This window comes from Crinia signifera, chromosome 4 (genome assembly GCF_055691185.1).
Source record: "Crinia signifera chromosome 4, ASM5569118v1, whole genome shotgun sequence".
Lineage (NCBI taxonomy): Eukaryota > Metazoa > Chordata > Amphibia > Anura > Myobatrachidae > Crinia > Crinia signifera.
This window is the reverse complement of record NC_139220.1, coordinates 170254813-170274076: the sequence shown is the minus strand read 5'-3', so window position 1 is coordinate 170274076 and position 19264 is coordinate 170254813. Positions and strand designations below refer to the sequence as shown.

The 19264-nt window shown below is 41.5% G+C and overlaps 1 protein-coding gene across 1 annotated transcript in view; it reads right to left on the bottom strand.

Moving 5' to 3' along the window:
- Positions 1–18710, bottom strand: part of LAMB1 (laminin subunit beta 1) — a 65089-nt gene extending 46379 nt beyond the window's left edge. The window contains exons 1-7 of the mRNA XM_083182948.1: positions 18461–18710; positions 10990–11165; positions 4951–5086; positions 3396–3469; positions 2676–2864; positions 2526–2589; positions 1740–1942 (exon numbers count right to left, since the gene is read on the bottom strand). Of these exons, the coding sequence (XP_083039074.1) occupies positions 1740–1942; positions 2526–2589; positions 2676–2864; positions 3396–3469; positions 4951–5086; positions 10990–11165; positions 18461–18494 (876 nt within the window). The 5' untranslated portion in view covers positions 18495–18710. The remainder of the gene's footprint in view (positions 1–1739; positions 1943–2525; positions 2590–2675; positions 2865–3395; positions 3470–4950; positions 5087–10989; positions 11166–18460) is intronic.
- Between the last annotated feature and the right edge of the window lie 554 nt (positions 18711–19264).

The following is a 19264-nucleotide window of genomic DNA, read 5'->3' as shown; positions in this document are numbered from 1 at the left end:
CAATCACTAGAGCAGGATTAGTCTGCCATGATACAACAGCTCTGCCCCCCTCCTGTTGCCAGTAGCTTTGAGCAGATAATGAAGAGTTTCCCAGGGAGAGGACACTTAGGGGTACATTTACTAAGATGGGTGTTTTATTAAATATGGTTTATTGCCCATAGCAACCAATCATATTCTACTTATTTATTTAGCACCTTCAAAAAGATAATAGACATAGGGCAGATGCTCTAAGCTTCAAAAGTGATAAAATGGAGAGAGATAAACAGCCAGCCAATCAGCTCCTACCTGCCATGCCATGACTGTGTTTGAAAAATGTCAGGCAGGAGCTGATTGGATGGCTGTTTATCACTTTTGAAGCTTTTGGTTGCTATAGGCAACATCCCATATTCAATAGAACTCCCATCTTAGTTAATTTACCCCTCACTGAGATGGGAGAGTTAAAAGGAACATCATTATTTTAACATTCAAGACACCTATGATCCATATGATAACTTTGTTCACATCAATGCAGTATATAATGAATAGGCAAAAACATTATTTTGCTGTCTATGCCCATATGTCTATTTTCTGATTAAATACAGTCGGATATGATCAGTGGTCGACCAATGAAGGTCAACATGAAGTAGGACAACATGGCTAAGGTCGACACAAGCATTAGGTCAACATGAGCTTTTCATGGGTCTTTTGAGCTGAAAGGCAGTATTTCACGCCCTACCTTCTACTAGGGCATGGAGAGAGAATAGAATAGTGTCTGAAGCATGGAGCCATGTGAGGGGACGTGGTACAATTTGGCTATGTCCATGTTGACTATGTTTACAATCATGACAAAAAAAAATGTTTGGAAAATTCACGTGGACCTTATGCTTGTGTTGATCTTCCAACCCTGTTGACCTAAGCCATATGTCGACGTAAGCTATGTCAATCCAATGCATGTTGACCTAATATGACCCATACCCGGTAAAGTCATCTTAAATATAGCATATAACCTGTAGTTTCCCTTTACAGTAAATATATAGATGACAGGAAATCATTCTCATTGTAGCAGTTTAAACACATTTATGGATTTTATGACCTAAATCCATCACTCAGATATAACATAACAATGAACAATAGTAACAGGGTTGTTAGGAAAGTAAAGAGAAACCAGAGTTTACTTTTGAAGCTGCATAGTCATCTTATATACAATACACACACTTCATTAGCTGGTATTTACATGGCTCTGCTAATTCTATACTACAAAACCAGCAAATACAAAAATTAATTATTTAACATTTCTGGTAAAGGAACGGTGTGGAAGGATCATTCTCTGGATTCTGGATCTCTGTGCTTACAACCCCCCTCTAGAGTCCCTGATTTTAAAATTGGCCCATCAGAGGAGCAACAGTCTGGGCAGCAGTTGTTCCCGGGTTCTTGCCAGGTCAGGTATTAAATTGTATGTACCGTATATACTCGAGTATAAGTCGACCCGATTATAAGCCGAGGCACCTCATTTTACAACAAAAAACTGGGAAAACTTATTGACTCAAATGGAACCCTCACTCGAGTACAAGCCGAGGGGGGCTTTTTCAGCATAAAAAAATGTTCTGAAAAAGTAGGCTTATACTCGAGTATATATGGTATTCGGTGGTAGGCTAGCACAGCTTTAAAGACTTGTAACATCATAGAAGCAGATTTTCTTATTTACATCAAGAAACAATGTTACAGAATATATTGTAAAGTAAATTATATGTCGTAGTTACCATTCCTTCCACATTGTCAGGATAGCCTTTGACTGGTGCACATTCACTAGCATGTCCATAGCAGAAGCAATTCCCCCGGACCACCATGTCATAGATGGCATAGTAATATTTTTCCTTTATTTCAACTCTTGAATCCAACAGGTTGTCGCCCAAAGTGTGGAGTCTCAAGAACTTAATTCTCAGATTTGTGATCCTCAATAAACCTTGGGACAAAAATATTTTAGAATGTTTACCAAATGCAATCACAACATTTATTGCTAAATTATTCAGAGGATACACAAATGAAGGAACACTATTTCCATTTGCTTAGTAAAGCAAAATGAACAATTGCCTACATCTATAGACACAGTCAGCAAGTCTCTTGCATACAATAAAATATTTTCTTCCCACTGATCCGTCTGTTTGGGCTTCAACTCTGATATGATAGTGGGGGCAGGCAATGGCACAACTAGGCATTGAATAGTATCTTGTAACTATGGACCCGCAGTCCCCACTGGGACATGCACCCCTTGTGATGTCAGTACTTTAGTGACTGTAGATATATTATGTACGGCTGTTTCTATTCTCTCTTTCATGGGATTTCTTAGCTTCTTGATGCCAGGCAACATAACTGTAACGGTTATGTGTTCTTATTCTAAAGTGACAGAAAAAAACACAACACTGTAGGCAGAATCTCCCCTAAGTGTAATAATTACATAGGGAGGATATTTAAAAAAAAAAGAAAAAAAACTTCTAAAGATGAATGTCGTTATTCAAAAAATCTAAATGACACAGTGCACAGCTTACTTTTAATTCTGAGGCTGTATGGATCATCAATTCGGAACGCTGGATCTAAGACACGGAAAATAACCTATAGAACAAGCAAACAAAAAAAATTGTGAAAAAAAGAATAACCACCACACATACAATGTATCTATTATACAAAGGAAAACATACCTCTCCCTCAGTTGAAGGTTCAATGTCTGAGTATCGAGAATCACAGATGACATCATCTACTTTTTTCATTGGTCCAACAGAGATTCCAGGAAACGAAGACTCACAATCATAAGCAAAATATCGATAGACATTCCATGTTTTACCAAAATCAGATGACCTCTCAATTAACATTGCAGCTGGGCGGAAAGTCTACAGAAAGCATGACATTTTGTATTAATATAAACATCCGCCTGTAAAACTTAAGCATTACAATGTGTATAGTCTGACCAGCCATAAAGCTCTTGGCCAAGCACTCTGAAACATCTGTGCCTGCCAAATACACAAGGGCAAGGCTAAATTGTAATATGCCTAGGAGTAACATAACACAGTATCTATATTACACGCCATATTTTCTTCCCAGACAGCTGTTTGGATCTCATACAAAAGGCATTGTGTATGCAGATGTTTTACTTCAGTAAACACATGATAAAATGCTTATATAAGAATTTTTTTAAATCCAGGACATAAATTAAGTATCAGTTCCTCCTAAATTTAAAAAAAGCATATTGATACGATGCAACACGTTTACTACTCTACTCAAAAACATTCTGCTCTGTAACTTTCCCATGAATTAATTCAATGCACAGCGTACAGTCTCCTAACAATAGCCCCTTATACTGTATAAGTTTATCACACACTGGAAGCAATTGTATCTTCAAGTAGATGTCATGGATTCCTAACCTTAAAGGTCATGATGAGATGAGTGAAATGGAATTCCGCTTCAAGATCCAGCTGAATGGTGACATTTTCCAGGCCTTCATTAAGAAAGTACATGTATATATATTAGTGTCTATGAATCAGTGCGGTCTTCCCTTATGTCTAGGAGAGCTTACATACATGGTCCGTGATAACATTACTGTGCATTAACAAGTTACATATATTAAAAAATATAATTCTAAATAAAAAGTTGCACACATATTTCTTTTTGTGTTTTCTTTCTATTTTTTCCGTCCTGTACTCTTTGCATTTATTCAGCAATAAAACACTGATTATCAATTGTAATGATAAAAGGCTAGCTATAGATTTACAAAATCACAACAAAAACCCATACACTTTCCTAATAGTTTATGGGAAACCCACACTACACCTTTACAAAAATGATACCGTTGATTAACCGTATCCAACCACTCACTTCTTTCCTTATTCACGATGTTTCAGAACATTTCGTTCATACAATATAGCAAGAGACAATTAGATTAGGAATATTAGGCTAGGAATACTAAAGCTTTGTTGTCCATGGTCTATGATCCATAATCAGACAAGGACATGTCAAGTGACAGGTCTTCTTCAATTAATAAGGCTTTCACATATAGTAGTGTACAGTGTAAAAAAGACAGCTAACTACATTTGCACATAGAGAGGCTGTTCTCTCTGATCTCCTTGATGAAAATCAGATTTATTGTATTGTATTCTCCAATATTGCCCCAGATAGTTACTATGCAATCGCAATCGACTCCCTGCCATTTTTTAACTGCTTTACACACCATAGCCTGGCAGACAATAGATTTCAGTGGACAAACACTTCAATTATAGAATCCTATCATTAAACTGTTATTGTTAATAAATAGAAAGTTGCTTCTTTGAACATTGATTGTATGATCAGTTCACCAGCATGACATCAGTCCATAGCTAGATCAAGAAGTGTGTGTGGGGGGGGGGGGGGGGGCTTTACAAGTTCCCTGCTCTGTAGTTGGGACAAAAAAAAAGTTTATTTTGTTATTTGCCAAATTCTACATTGTATTATTTCTTTCAAAATTTAGATTTATGAAAAACCTTCCGATTTGCCCAAATAATCCCTCCTTTCCCCAGAGGCTACAAATTATCAAGTGCAACAGAGAAATTTAATTTAACAAATTAGGACTCATCCCATTTCAATATGTACTAGGGGGTTGAGTTTAGCTTTTTATTCAGCAAAACCTTATGTGAACATATATATTACCAAAAGCATGTGTAAATATGTACTCCCAGGTTTCAGTGGCACAATTTGTAGAATTACATTCCAAATCCCCATTCTGATCTCTATTAAACGAATGGACCGACCTCGTCTTCTGGGAAACTGTTTGACCATTTTAATACTTCAAAGATGGAACAGACCAATATGTTCTTAACAATCACTGTAATCATCCGTGTGTACACACTCTAATTATACAGTATATGGGCCATGTAGCCACATGAAAGGCTTATCTGGTTTAAAGTGAAAATTTAAGAAGACTTGCACAAAACCATCACAATTTACCATTTTCAGACTGCCACCACAGATTTAGACGATTTGGATCAAAGGTAGTGACCACATTTTCAATTTGATGACTCTCTGTGTTGTCTTCAGCATTGTAGGGCATCCGGGAGTCACATATAAAGCATTTCTTTTCATCCTGCCAGGGAAAACATTTTACAGTTTAATCAAATTATTAATGAGTTCAGAGTCTCCAGCACAAAAAGTTACACATTATACTATTGGCTATTTCACTTTTACCAATGAAAAAACCCTCACACAAATTGTATTTATGCATAAAGAGAGATATAAATACAAAACTATAGACTGGAATGACAACGGTCATTGTACCCTGAACAAAGGGAAACAAATTACATAGCCAATATGAGGGCTTTAGGTTGAAATATTTAGCAAAATTCCAAAGAATTTCAAACTATAAAAAGTACTTGGAAACTTCTTTATAGATAGTGAACAGAGATGCTTTAGAACACCACTTTGATACTTACTTCATGCCCATTTGACAACACATGACATGCTAGCAGCTGTGAGCCTGTGTATCAGACTGACAGACAATGTCATGTAATCATTTTTGTTTTCTCTTCAGAGAGAATTTGAAAAGGAGTTAATGCTTTGTAGGAGAATACCAAAAAAAAAAAAAAAAAAAAAGAGAGAATCATATGCAAAAGTACTTTAAGTAGCACATTATTTTAGACACTGGGATTATGCAGAAGGATTGCCTTGAGCTTTAATGCCTGGAGTTATAACATTTTAAGCCCATTTCCTCCTGTGGTAAAGCCAAGGCTAATGTGCATTAGCACATAGGTCTTGGCACATCCTGGAATCTATGTGTTGATGCACTCACAGCAGCTGCAGTAAGGGAAAATAAGCTCTAATTACAATGGATGTCAGGAGGGTGCAAACATTAGTGCTTAATGAACAGAGGGTGATGCTTACTATGTGCTGCAACTGAATAGCCCCAGGCTCTGTTACAAGCCAGTGGTAAGCCCAGGGCTCATTGAATATGCCACTTTCTCTTTAACAAAAAATGACATATATGTGGGGTCGCTGCTTTAATTAAGTGCCATTTTTACAGAAATAGATCCCCCTAGAAGTGTTAAAATATGAGATTTAGCGTTAAGAAGGTGGGAGTATACTATAAATCAACTTTAAACATACAATACATACAATGACTATAAAGAGATGTGTGCATTTATTCTAAGAAATTCCCTAGCAAAGGGACAGAACCTGGTTGGTTGCTATGGGAAACACCTTAACTGCACCATTGTTCAAAAATGACCAAAATTAGAGAAGTATTATCTTGTTTTTGATAGGACAGCAGACGTCACCAGCGGTCCACAGCACATTACAAAGTACATAAAGAGAAGAAGAATGAACAGAACAAGCCAAGTGTGACTTAAGCCCTGTATACATTGGGCAATTCCTGCCACCACCGATATAGTTAACTGCATCTGCGGCGACGCCAGCTGAATGATTTAGCGAGTACACACCAGTTTGATTTTGCAGTGTAAAGGATTGCTGCTTTAAAAAAATCCTGGAGATTTCTTACCAAATCTCTCACTTTCTGAATCTCTCATCCTCTTAAATTTCACCCTATGACTAAGTTGCTGGGTCAGCTGATAGATTTCATAAATTAATTGATGTTCTCATAATATACTGTATATGTCATACTTGCCTACTTTTGAAAACTAAATTTCAGGGAGATTGTAGTTGGCAGTAGAATTTTGCAAAGCGCCCCATTGAGGGGGCGTGCCATGCTCCACCCAAAGGGTGTGTCTAGTTCCATATATGGAGAGATTGTGAAAAGAGATTGTGAACGTGGTACCTAGAAGCGAAGGTGTGTACTGCTACATCTGAGAGGAATCTTGTAAAATGATTTATATCAGCGTTGCCTACCCCCCCGGAATGGCCGGGAGGGTCCCGAAAATCGGGACCCCGGAAAGGTGGCCAACCCTCCCGGACTAATCTACAGTATGTCCTGCATATACATTTTTCAAACACAGTCTGTAATATGGAAGTTAGGAGCTGGTACTTTCTCTCCACTTTATCACTTTACAAGGCTTATTGCATCTGGCCCTATATCTCCTTGACCATGGGTCAAAAATGCTGCAATGTATTTCCTGGGCAGAGTTTAAACTGACTCTGCTGTGCTGCTCCCTTTATTTTCCTGCTCACTATGCAGTTACTGCTTGTATCACAGCGGCATATTTCTAGGCTGACAGCGTTGGAAACAGAAATCAGATAGAAGGGACCACAGGAAACCACTGTTATGTGAAAAATGTATGTTTGTGTAAATAAATATTATTGAAAAAATGCTTTGGTAAGAGCAAGAATCATCACTGAAAACATTAGACTCTAATACTGCTGCCTAAAATGGGAAACATAATTCAGGCCATCTCGTGGGATCCGGCACTTCCCACTGGCTCCTGCTCCACTGAATACCTTGGCCTGGGTGCACGCCTAACCCCGAAAGTAACTCCGGTAAATGGATATAGGTGAAAGAAGCAGCGTCACTCCAGGTACTTGGTGGTAGAAAAATGGTTTACTGAGTGTCGTCAACAGTGTTTCGGGCTAGAGCCCGTCATCAGGACAAGAAGGTTCTTGTCCTGATGACGGGCTCTAGCCCGAAACACTGTTGACCAAACTCAGTAAACCATTTTTCTACCACAAAGTACCTGTAGTGACGCTGCTTCTTTCACATATATATTTATTTTCACAAGAGAGGCACCACTGCTATTGGCCCCTCAGCAGCAGACTTACTAGGCCTGCCTCACAGCCCCTCAAGGCATTAGCTGCGAAGGGTTACTGTGACTAGGATGTGGTCTAGACATTGCTCTTTACTTGGAATTTGCTATAGACCAGAAGAAGCATACTTAGCTAGTTTTGATGATAATATATTAAACATGAAGTGGTTCAAGCTAATATATAAGGCATTGCCTAATATAGCCATCATTAAACGCTAGAGCAGAGGTGTGTGCTCAGTACCCCAAGCACAGCATTTATCTTTTAGGGGTCCAAGTTGGTGTCATTTGAACAGTCTACAAGCAAATTTCGACATGGGCATTACATTGACAATGTTTTGATATTCAAAACTGTCAAAATAGTTAAAATGACGACGTGTTTGTAAATGTCAGCATTGACACCAAACAGTTTAAAGACAAGATTTTGTATATATTAGACTAACCCTAACAATAACAGATAAGTGTACTGGCGTTTTAATATGTCAACATTTGTCTACTGTATGGCTACTGTTGACATTCTGGCTTCATTTATTTCCAGGAGAGAAAACGTTATGCCTCAAAAATCTTTTAACTCTCATTGGTATAAATGTGATACGGCACATCCAGCTATTGACTTTATAAAGGGCGTAGGTTTTAAGGCCTGAAAAAATTCCATGTCACATGGGTGTCCTCTACAGAAGCGCCCCTAAAAGATAGAAATAAAAAGTGTGACCACCAGAAGTAACCCTGCGGTAATGGTATACAGTCCTTAGGTCAACATACATTCAGTCGACCACTGAAGGTTGACATGGGCTAGATCAACATGCTTAAGGTAGACATGGTTGGAAAGTAAACACAAGCATTAGGTTGACTGTGTCTAGGTCGACAATCAAAATGTTGACATGGGTTTTTAACTTTTTTTTATTGAGCCGACATGGCACCGGGCCAGAAGCATGGCGAGCATAGCGGTTTCCATGTTGATATTAGGGAGAAAAAAAAAGTGAAAAACCCACGTCGACCTTGTTGACCTAGCCCATGTCAACCGTCAGTCGTCAACCCAATGTATATCGATGTTCCGTTGATCGACCCAATGACCAAAAGTGCCAAATCGAGTGAGAGCCCTCCTGGGGAGCTGCCAGGGCAATCAGGTCCAAATTGTCCTTTGGACATGTTGGCCTAATGCATGGATGAGGAACCTTCAGCCCTCCAGCTGTTGTTAAACTACAAATCCCAGCATGTCCTGCAAAAGCTTTAGCATGGCCAAATAGCAAAACTGTTGCAGGGCATGCTAGGATGTGTAGTTCAACAACAGCTGGAGGGCTGAAGGTTCCTCATCCCTGGCCTAATGTATGGGGGCCTTAACTGTCATATTATAGGCTGTGTTTGAAAAATGATAGTCAATAGCTAATTGGCTGGACATTTATCACTCTTTATAACCCTCATGTTTATCTCTTTAATACATCTGCCCCAATGTATTTGTAATAGAATACAAAGGCAGCTTTTCCAGTAGCAAAACCGGTTAACAAAAGTTTGGGGCAGCACTGACTGCAATCGTTAGCATTCGTGCCTCACAGCGCTGAGATCACGGGTTCGATTCCCCTCATGGCCCTAACTGTGCAGAGTTTGGATATGCTCCTCGAGATTTCGTGGGTGTGCTCCAGTTTCCTTACACAATCCAAAAATATACTGGTAAGTTAATTGACTCCCAATAAAATGAACCCTAGAATGAATGTGTGCACGCATGAGGTAGGGAATATAGATTGTAAGCTCCACTGGAGTAGGGACAGATGTGAATGTTCAAATATTCTCTTTAAAATGCTGTGAATTATGAGTGCGCTATATAACTGTCAATAAATAAATAAATGTAGATTAACAGACCGTGGGGTAGATGTATGATACGGCGATCAGGGGTATATACGCTATCCCCGTACGTTATATCAGGTGATATCGATTCCCCTGATCTAGCAAGGACGTGATGCGGGTGTTTAACGAGCAGCACTATGTTTTCTACTGTACCTCTCTATGCTGTGCAAATTATGAAATGTCGATGTGGCAGCCCACTTCATATATTCTTTTTCTGCACTTTGGCAGGCTGATGTGGCGCTGTGGGTCTCCTGCCCTCACTGACCCGACTCCCTTACCCCCAGTACCTATGTGAAGAGCTACACAGCGGGGAGTCCACCTGGCTTCTGAACTTTGGAAATGTAGCCTTTAATTTGCAAACTGCGGTGCTGAAGGCAGTGTCGGGTGGGGGGATAAGTGGTGCAACTCTCTCCCTCACCTCCTTTACAAAGTTGTGCAGCGCATGCGCCGAGGATACAGCACCACCGATGCATGTGCACATCAAAGAATCTAACGGTATGCACAGACGATATGGGAGGATGCATATCCCCATCAGGGGAGGATGCATATCCCCATCAAGGGAGGATTATGCATTCCCATATCGGATGCAGCAATGATGATACATGCTGCCGATGAGAGAACCTGATTCACCACGATATGGTGAAGTGGGTTCTGACACTTAAAGAATGTTAAATCCTTTTTAATAAATCTACCCCACAGTTATAAAATATATGTACCCGTATTTACACTTCCCTGAATTTAAAAGTGGTCACATAAATGAAATAACTCCCTGTAGTATTTGGGAACATGGATTTACACCACGATCAGAAGCCACTAACAGTGGAAGAAAGACATTGAACTAACAAAAACAGTTACCGTAAAGGACAATAGTATTTTACTGTGCTCATTAGGAACACAGGATGTTCTGTAAGGTATTAGACAGTAAGTAGAGGAAGTCTTTAGATGATCTTTGTTATGCAGAAAGTGATTTGCTATAGGACACTTACTTGAATCATAGGAACTGAAAGCAGACAGTAAACGGCAATGGCACAGGACAGACAAGTGTACAAATAAAATTTAAAAATGTAAGTTTTATGTCACCCAACATGACCCCAGTAACATAGAGTAAACTTTATATTGAAGCAATAGAGGTAACAGTAAGGGTTAAATAAGAAAAGAAAGGTCTTCCAGTTTGAAAGCAGTGTAAACAAGGACAGGAAACACTCTACAGATGCAACTGTTTAAACAATGCATGTGTGTGTGAATATGCACTTTACACCCAGGCTCCAGCCAGATGTTTTCTGTTTAATGGGGAATGTTGTGGGGGAGAGCATCATCCGTGCCTGGGAAGATCTGCAGATCCCCCTTAGGAGTTGCTCTACCCATTCTCACTGCTCATATTTCATGGGAAAATATCTACTCACAAGTGTGTGGAGAGTGACTGGAGGAGAAAACAAGTAGACTAGAGAAAAAGATGCCTTACCTGAAGATGGCTAACAATACAGAAAGACTCTGGTTTCTGGATACCACATGTGGACGATACATCCAGCTGCTCTGAACGTCCGATCAGCAGGTCACCGGTCGCTGGGTAGCAGCTGCCTTCTGCACAGCCATGGCTGAAATTTGGCTCTTGAGATTGGGCAGCTCCTAACAGCACAGCTATAAAAACAAAAAGTAATGCAACTGGATGAATACACATTAAAGCTTACTTTCACAGATACTACAAAGTGTGTTCTAGCAAGGAGATTACATACTACAGAACATATGCCAAGTCATATTTTATGGGAGACAGCTTTCTTGAGAATAGAGAGGTTCTAGACACAGGGTTTTTAGGTGAAGTTCCATTTTGTATGAGGATTATGCATAGATAAAAGTGGTGGATTTAAAAGCTTTCACAACAATTTAAATACTTGCAACGTTACATAATTCAGCCCATATAAAAACAAAGAGAGTGTTCCCCCTAAATGGCGAGCAGGGTGCTAGAGAGAGGACAGGGCCTCCCTGTGCACACTTTTGGCATGAATTATTCTGAAAACGTGGTGTGGACTACCAGCCAGGTAGGAGTGTCCTTGTGACACTTCCCCAATTCACTATTCTTGAGGGTGTGCCAACTACTTAAGGAGGTGATTCTGTAAGCTCTCCCCTCAATATGATTTGCTGCTGTGTGCATGCCATCTATTTACGTGGTGGCAATTAGGGATGGTCATCGTTGCCTTTGCCATCGATGGCAAAAGTACAACTGACTAGCGATGGTATATAACTATGCAATGGATGACCATCAATGTTTTTACATATCAATGGTTATCCATTTTCTTTGACTGATTGGCCTGTGGGCCAATCAGTATACAGGGGCAGGGCTTCACGGGTGTCCTGGGCGGAGCTATGCTCCGTGTCCCGGGAAAAAGCACAACTAAACTATTAGTTTAGACTTGACATCGAAAGTGGGAAACCATCTGGTTCTCCCCCATCGATGGCAAAACTATTCGACAGCAGCCATAAACCATCGATGTTTCCTAATCATCGCTGGTCAATGGCCATCCCTAGTGGCAATTGGAAACTGCAAGCAAGCTGATAAAACTGCCTAAAGGGAACACTACAAAGACATATCAGTACGCCTCAGCGGTACCATTACATTTACAAGTATAACAACAATTTTATTTATATATCATATTTCTCCAGTAGGACTCAATGTCGAAGTACAAGCATCAGAAACAGCACAGAGGTTGGTATTACAGCAAGAGGAAAACAAAGTCTAGGTTTGAATGCACATAACAAGGTGGTCTGGTTAATCCAGGAGGTTATTGCTGTGTAATAGCACTGCACATGATAAAAGGGTCTTCTCCCATCAATGCTTCACTGTTGCTAATAGATTCGGCCTATTAGCCCTTCTCCCCCATACCTGCTGGTATTGGGTACTATGCTTTGTGTGCCTTAATCCAGAACTCCCAGCATTTATCACCCAATCCCATGTGTTCTCACCCAATCGTGGGTCAATTTTTCACCAATACCAATTTAAAAAAAGTCCCCTAATTGGTTACTGCGATAATTACAATCGGTCATTAATAGCGATATCCAGACATTTTGAATCATCAAAAATACAATGGTGCTAATAGGAATTTTAGTTTTGTACGGGTTAAATACCTGTTACTGCTGCTACTAAAGTTATTATTTATTTATTCAGAGTTTCTTATATAGCGCACACATATTCCGCAGCACTTTACAGAGAATATTTGAACATTCACATCAGTCCCTGCCCCAGTGGAGCTTACAATCTATATTCCCTACCACAAGTACACGCACAGACATTTTAGGGTTAATTTGTTGGGAGCCAATTAACCTACCAGCATATTTTTGGATTGTGGGAGGAGAATGGAGTACCCGGAGGAAGCCCACCCTCCACGCAAGTATGGGCAGAATATACAAACTCCACACAGTTATAGCCATGGTGGGAATTGAACCCATGACCTCAGTGCTGTGAGGCAGTAATGCTAACTAACCATTACACCATCTGTATTGGGGGCTACAATGGTACGCCATGCACTTTTTATTTACAAAAACAAAAAAATACTTGCACTATTCTAGGTCTAATGCAAGCAGGCTAATCTAAGGTCTTGTTGGTATTGGGCATTGCACCTATATTCCTAAATAGGCCCCAATATACATCTAGCCATACTATTATGTGCTGACAGCAAATAAAAAATAAAAATAAAAAAACCCCAATGAAGAACTCATTCATAATTATTTAAAAGGTCTGCAAACAAAAAAACCTGGGTACTTTACTAGCAACAAAGGGCCCCCTGCCATGATCATGCAATCACTCTAAACTAATCAGATAACCACACAAAATTCCACAACCTAGTCAACTTCAAAGACTTGAATAAACACTGGGACTCAATAGTCTTCTTCCTTTCAGGCATGGCAAGATTCCTACATTATCTGTGTTCCTATTGGAAACCTTATCAAAGTGTTATCGGTTTCTCCTACATTTTTTTTGTCTAAATAACTACCTTATATTATAAAGCTACTTACATGGCATGATACTGAGTACCTAGTAATAGACTTAATTTCAATATGGAAATGCACTTTTTACCCAACGTCAAATGATGGCATTAAATAATGCACTGCTTAGTATAAAGTGTCCTTTATAAAAGCTACAAATGTCATTATTGTGCACCTAAACAGCATCTAAACGCAATGCCATGAGCATTACAGATGGTGCAATGGTTAGCATTACTGCCTCACAGCGCTGAGGTCATGGGTTCAATTACCACCATGGCTCTAACTGTGCAGAGTTTGTATATTCTCCCTGTACTTGAGTGGGTTTCCTCCGGGTGCTTCGGCTTCCTCCCACAAAATATACTGGTAGGCTAATTGGCTCCAAACAAATTAACTCTAGAATATCTGTGTGTACATGTACGTGTGGTAGGTAACATCACTTCTAAGCTTCACTGGGGCAGGGACGGATGTGAATGTTCAACTATACTCTGTAAAGCACTGCAGAATATGTGTGCGCTATATAAGAAACTGTTAATAAATAAATTCATCAGAATAATGCCTGTAATTAGTTATTCATCCTAGAATGTAAACTCTTGTATTTTGTGACCTCTACGGAAATTTGTAATGAAGATGTTACTGTTATATACACACATTTGTATACATGTCTAATTATATAAAAAAATAAACACAAGTTTTGTAGCTATGTAAAAGCAATTTGATCTAAGTAACCAGCCAGGAGGCAACTCCTGCAACTGCCTTGTTCCAGCACAGTACATGGGTTTCCCAAGCAAGTGGCATCTGCAATGAAGTAGAGCGGTGTCCAGGATGTTGGGAGGAGTTGAACTTCTGGAAGGATCTCCAGTGCACAGTGCTGAGTAGGCGTTCTGGAAGCCATTCACGGAGACGCGCACAAAATCAGATTTCAAGTGTGAATACTTCAATAAAATCATTGTTTGCAGTGGGTGCATTTTAAATATCTGCACAAGAATTTCTTCATGAAAGAGGACTGTATAGTACCCATTAGGTCTAATAAAAGACTGTTGGCTCATATTATACTGCCTATGCTTATTCTCCCTGTTGCGGTAATTAAACACTCTTGTGCTACAGCCTCTTGTTGGGCTCTAATCATCTTAAATGCTCCACACGTAGCGATCTAGGGGCATTTTGTACGCGGTCTCACTAGATCGCTTTAGGAAATGCCCCTACACGCTAAGGAGCCTATTCTGATTCCTTCAGTCCTCCGTGGGAACCGATGTTTAGTGTCTGCGCATACGCGCTCCTGCGCATGTGCAGATGCAGGGTGCGTGCCCTAGACGGCATGCGGGGGGCGCCAGCTGACATCACCGGATGTCAGCTTCCCGCCCTGTCCTTGCACAGGGCGCCCGCCGTTTAGAGGGACTATATTAGTCACTCTGAACTGCGTGCACGGGAGAAATCATTCGATGGTTGGCTACCATCTAATGATTTCTCCCCACCTGTGATTGGATGATTATGTAAATCATCCATTCGAAGCCGTGTGGGGGGGCATGGCGTGCGAGATGGGGGGGGGTCCGGCACTGCGGGCGGAGGGTGGCGTCTGATGGACTTGCAAGGCTGTGAATTTCGCAGCCTTGCGAGTCAATCAGAATGAGGCCATAAGTGTGCAGGGGCCATAGTGATAAAGATGCGTGACCCAGCACGTGGCTATCACCCGGAACATAATATGCAGCATGCTGGATAAATCATAATTGCCGTATGCAGCGCGGTGTGCTGAGCGTTCTGAGATATATAGCATGGCTCAGAATGCTCAGCAGCACATCTCCGCGTATGTCGGCCCAATTAGATCTATATAGAATGTATAATGTTTTCTATTAGTCTGGCAATTCTAGTATTTCTCATTGCATCAGAAACATAGATTTTCTACCCAAAAGGCAGAGAGTCAAAGCTCAGTGAATAAACTGGTTTCATTTTATATAATCCATAAAACTACTGATATACACTGATCAATTACTAAAACACATACCACTTAATAGCAGAGATCTGATTCACTAGGTGGCGCCCATAATAAAAATGGGATAGGTCGGCCCTATGAAGGTCAACAGACATTAGGTCGACCACGGAAGGTCGATAGTGCTTAGGTCGTCACCTCAAATATGTCAACATGGCTAAGGTCGACACAAGCATTAGGTCAACAGTGAATACAGATGGAGCCCCTGCCATCCTTGGCCGGGGCTCGCCAGACCCTCCCCGCTGGCGAGCACCGTTGGTAGGGGCTACACTGAACTGGGACGCGCGTGCGTCTCACACGCACGCGCGTCCCAGTCTCTCGGCGGGGACGCTGCGTGTCCCTGCCATTCTCCGCTTCAGGGAGATGGGCAGGGTTAGGGGGGCGCTCAGGGCGGCGAGGACCAGAGGCAGTCTGCGTTGCCCAGGGGGCGCGCGAGCGTCTCGTGCGTGCTCGCCCCCTGGCGGGGCTGGCGTGATGGCGGGGCTGGCGTTAGACACACCAGCCCTGCAAAGATGAAGTTAGCCCCATCTGTAGGTCGACATGAGTTTTTCACACTTTTTTTTGCCAACAAGCGGTATTTCATACCCTACCATCCACTATGGCGTGATGGGAGAATATAATAGTGTTTCCGAAGCGAAGTGCCACGTCCAGCGAGGGGACACGGTACATTCAAGAAGGTCTAAATGTCGACATTCAAAAAACTCATTTCAATCCTTTTGACCATCGACCTTCCCATTGTCGCCCTAAGGATTGTGTCAACATTCTGACCCTGCCGACCTTAGCCAGGTCAACCTTCATTGAGTCGACCCTATGACCCATACAAGTAAAAACTGAAACCAATGGGAGTGCGGAGAAAAATTACATTTGCATCAATCTTTGATGTATCACACTTCCAGAAAACCTAGTTAGTTTCTCACCTTCAAAACCCAATTATTCAATTTACACTTGCAACTGATATCTGGTTAATAGCAACTGATATCTGGTTACTAGGTTGGGGAAACGGTCATCTGTCAGATCAGACTTACAGTAGGTCGACCCCGGAAGGTCGACTGGCCCCAAGGTCGACATGGTTAAAGGTCGACATGGATCAAGGTCGACCTGACTTAATGTCGACATGGGCCAAGGTCGACAGTCATTAGGTCGACATGAGTTTTTCACTGTTTTTTGAGCCGACGTGTGCCGACAGGCGGTATTTCATGCCCTACCATCCACTAGGGCGTGGTGGGAGAATAAAATAGTGTGCCGAGTGTAGCGAGGCACCGTGCCCGAAGCATTGCGAGCGATTCGAGGGGCTGCGGCTCAACTCCAACTGTGTCCATGTCGACTGTGTCGACATTCGGGTAAAAAAACAGTGAAAAACTCATGTCGACCTAATGACTGTCGACCTAAACCATGTCGACATTGGCCCATGTCGACCTTTAACCCTGTCGACCTTGGGGCCAGTCGACCTAAGTCTGTTCTGACAGATGTACCGCTTCCCAAGGTTGACAGTCAATAGGTCCATACGGTAAAACGCGAGGCACATTGCTCAAAACATGCCGAGCAAATTGTGCCATGTGAGGGGATGGGGTACACTAATTTTGGGTCCATGTGCTGAAATGTACAAAATACTCATGTTGACCTTTTCACATGTCGACCATTTCAGATTCTGCTACTCTATAATGATTCAATTAACAAGGTCCCATGATAAAATTCCCCTACCTAGGACAAAGAAAGATGAACCTCACATGGACCACATCATACCTAACCAATTCTGCACTGGGTGGGGAGGAACTGAGACACTTTAAAACAAAAGATTTCAATAAATTGTAGTTTGTAAATATCCTATCCCATCGGCAGATAATGCATCACTTATACAATAATATTCGTTAGCCCCCCACAGCCCCAATTAAGACTAAAGTCAGTATGTGTGTCAGCAAATTCCATATGGAGTCTGCCAGATAAACAGAAAGGGGTCACTAAGAGATCTTACTTACCACGATGAGAAGTGCTAGAATATACTGTATCCCTAGTTTCTGGCACAGAAATGCTGAAACTTTCATCTTTTTTTTTTTTAATTTTCCCCCAAAAGAAGAGGAGTGATGATCTCTAGTTCAATGGAGGGAAAAATCTACCACTCCCCTGCTGTGCTGTGTTCCCTGGGCCAAATATATTAAGCCTTAACAAGAGATAAAGTGGATGGTGAATTCCCAGCCAATCACCCCCTAACTGCCATTCCTCAAACAGCCTGTAACACGACAGTTAGGAGCTGATCAGCTGGACCTATATCCCCATCCACTTTAGCTGATGTTAAGGCTTAATCCATCTGCCCCACAGTATATTCCCCAGCAGTGAGTGAGCATGGGGGAGCTGGTTCTTGTAGTTCAACTAAAGACAAAGCCCAAGTTTGGCAGAACATGTTAGTTGCTTGTACATAAATGGAAGCAAGCAGTTTCTCAGTTAGTAAAAAATTAACTGCGCTCTCCCTGGCAGATGGGTTCACATGCTGCTCACATACAGGTTTCATTAGTTATTAACAGGAAGAACTGGGGGGTTATATATTGCACAACTTCATCTGGAACAAACCCCTACAGACACACCCAACTAGCCGTGTAGCCTTCACTGTGCAACATCCACGGGTTTTACACATGAAAAACTAAAATGTACTGTATGAAGTTATTAATTATGCCATGCAATGAATGAGACATATTCTGCAGCACCTGGGGAGAAACACTGCTAAATATTCCATTATACCGTAATAATAAACCTAAACATCAGCCTGCTTTTCATACTGCACAGAAACCCCCTCTACCGTGGAAATGACACGCAGGGGTTAAACGGAATCCTGAAGGTCAATCCTGCTCTTAGCTTTTGCCGGTAATTAGAACAATTCCTTGTATGACCCACATCACAGTCACAGGGCTCTGACACAGAGAGAAGCTTACATCCATGTATAAACAATTCCATTCTATTATCCCCCAGCCAGCATTACCTAGAATAAGTCCTGGCACCTGGAAAAGCCCCATTGTGCTCCTTCCTTGGCCGGGACACAGTCGGGATAAGTCTCCGGGACGGGCTGGCTACCTTCTGTGATGATCAGTAGATCATTAGCAACTAGGGCACTGGCAATAGGCGACGGAAGGGAGAAGAGTCTTTGCCTTGCGTGCTGTGCTCCCTCCTGTGCCCCTTATGTCTGTGTGGAGGAAACTCTCTTTCCAGACCCAAAAAAGTTGTATCTTCCAACTTTGCTGCACATGCTCAGTGCACGGAACATGACCACCCACCTCCCCGTCCTGTACTAGAGTCACACCCCTTCTCTCCTGGGCATTGCTGTGTTCGCAAGAGGTAACCCGATAATCACCCAATGTCCTTTATTATTACACTCTTCCTACAGTATGATCATCAGGCCATCTTCTCGTTGGAATACTCCTATACATCATCCTGTGATCATAGATTTTGAGTTGTACTATGTAAAAAGCAATCTACTGTAGTTGTGGATGCAGCCCTGCCAAATGGTATCCGGTCCCTGGGTCTAAAATGTCTAGTTCGCCAGTCGCTAGGACCACTAATGGTCAACAGTGACCACGTCGACACCTATAAATGGTCATCATACCCTAGGTCGACATTAACAAGAAGGTTGACACAAGCATAAGGTCGACATTGACATGGCTGACCTTGAAACGGTCGACATGTGTTTTTCATGGTTTTTCTGTTTAGACCGATTTGGTTCCTACAGGACTAACCAAGTGGGTATATAGAGTAAGATTGTAATTGTGTGCCAAGCGCAGCGAGGCAC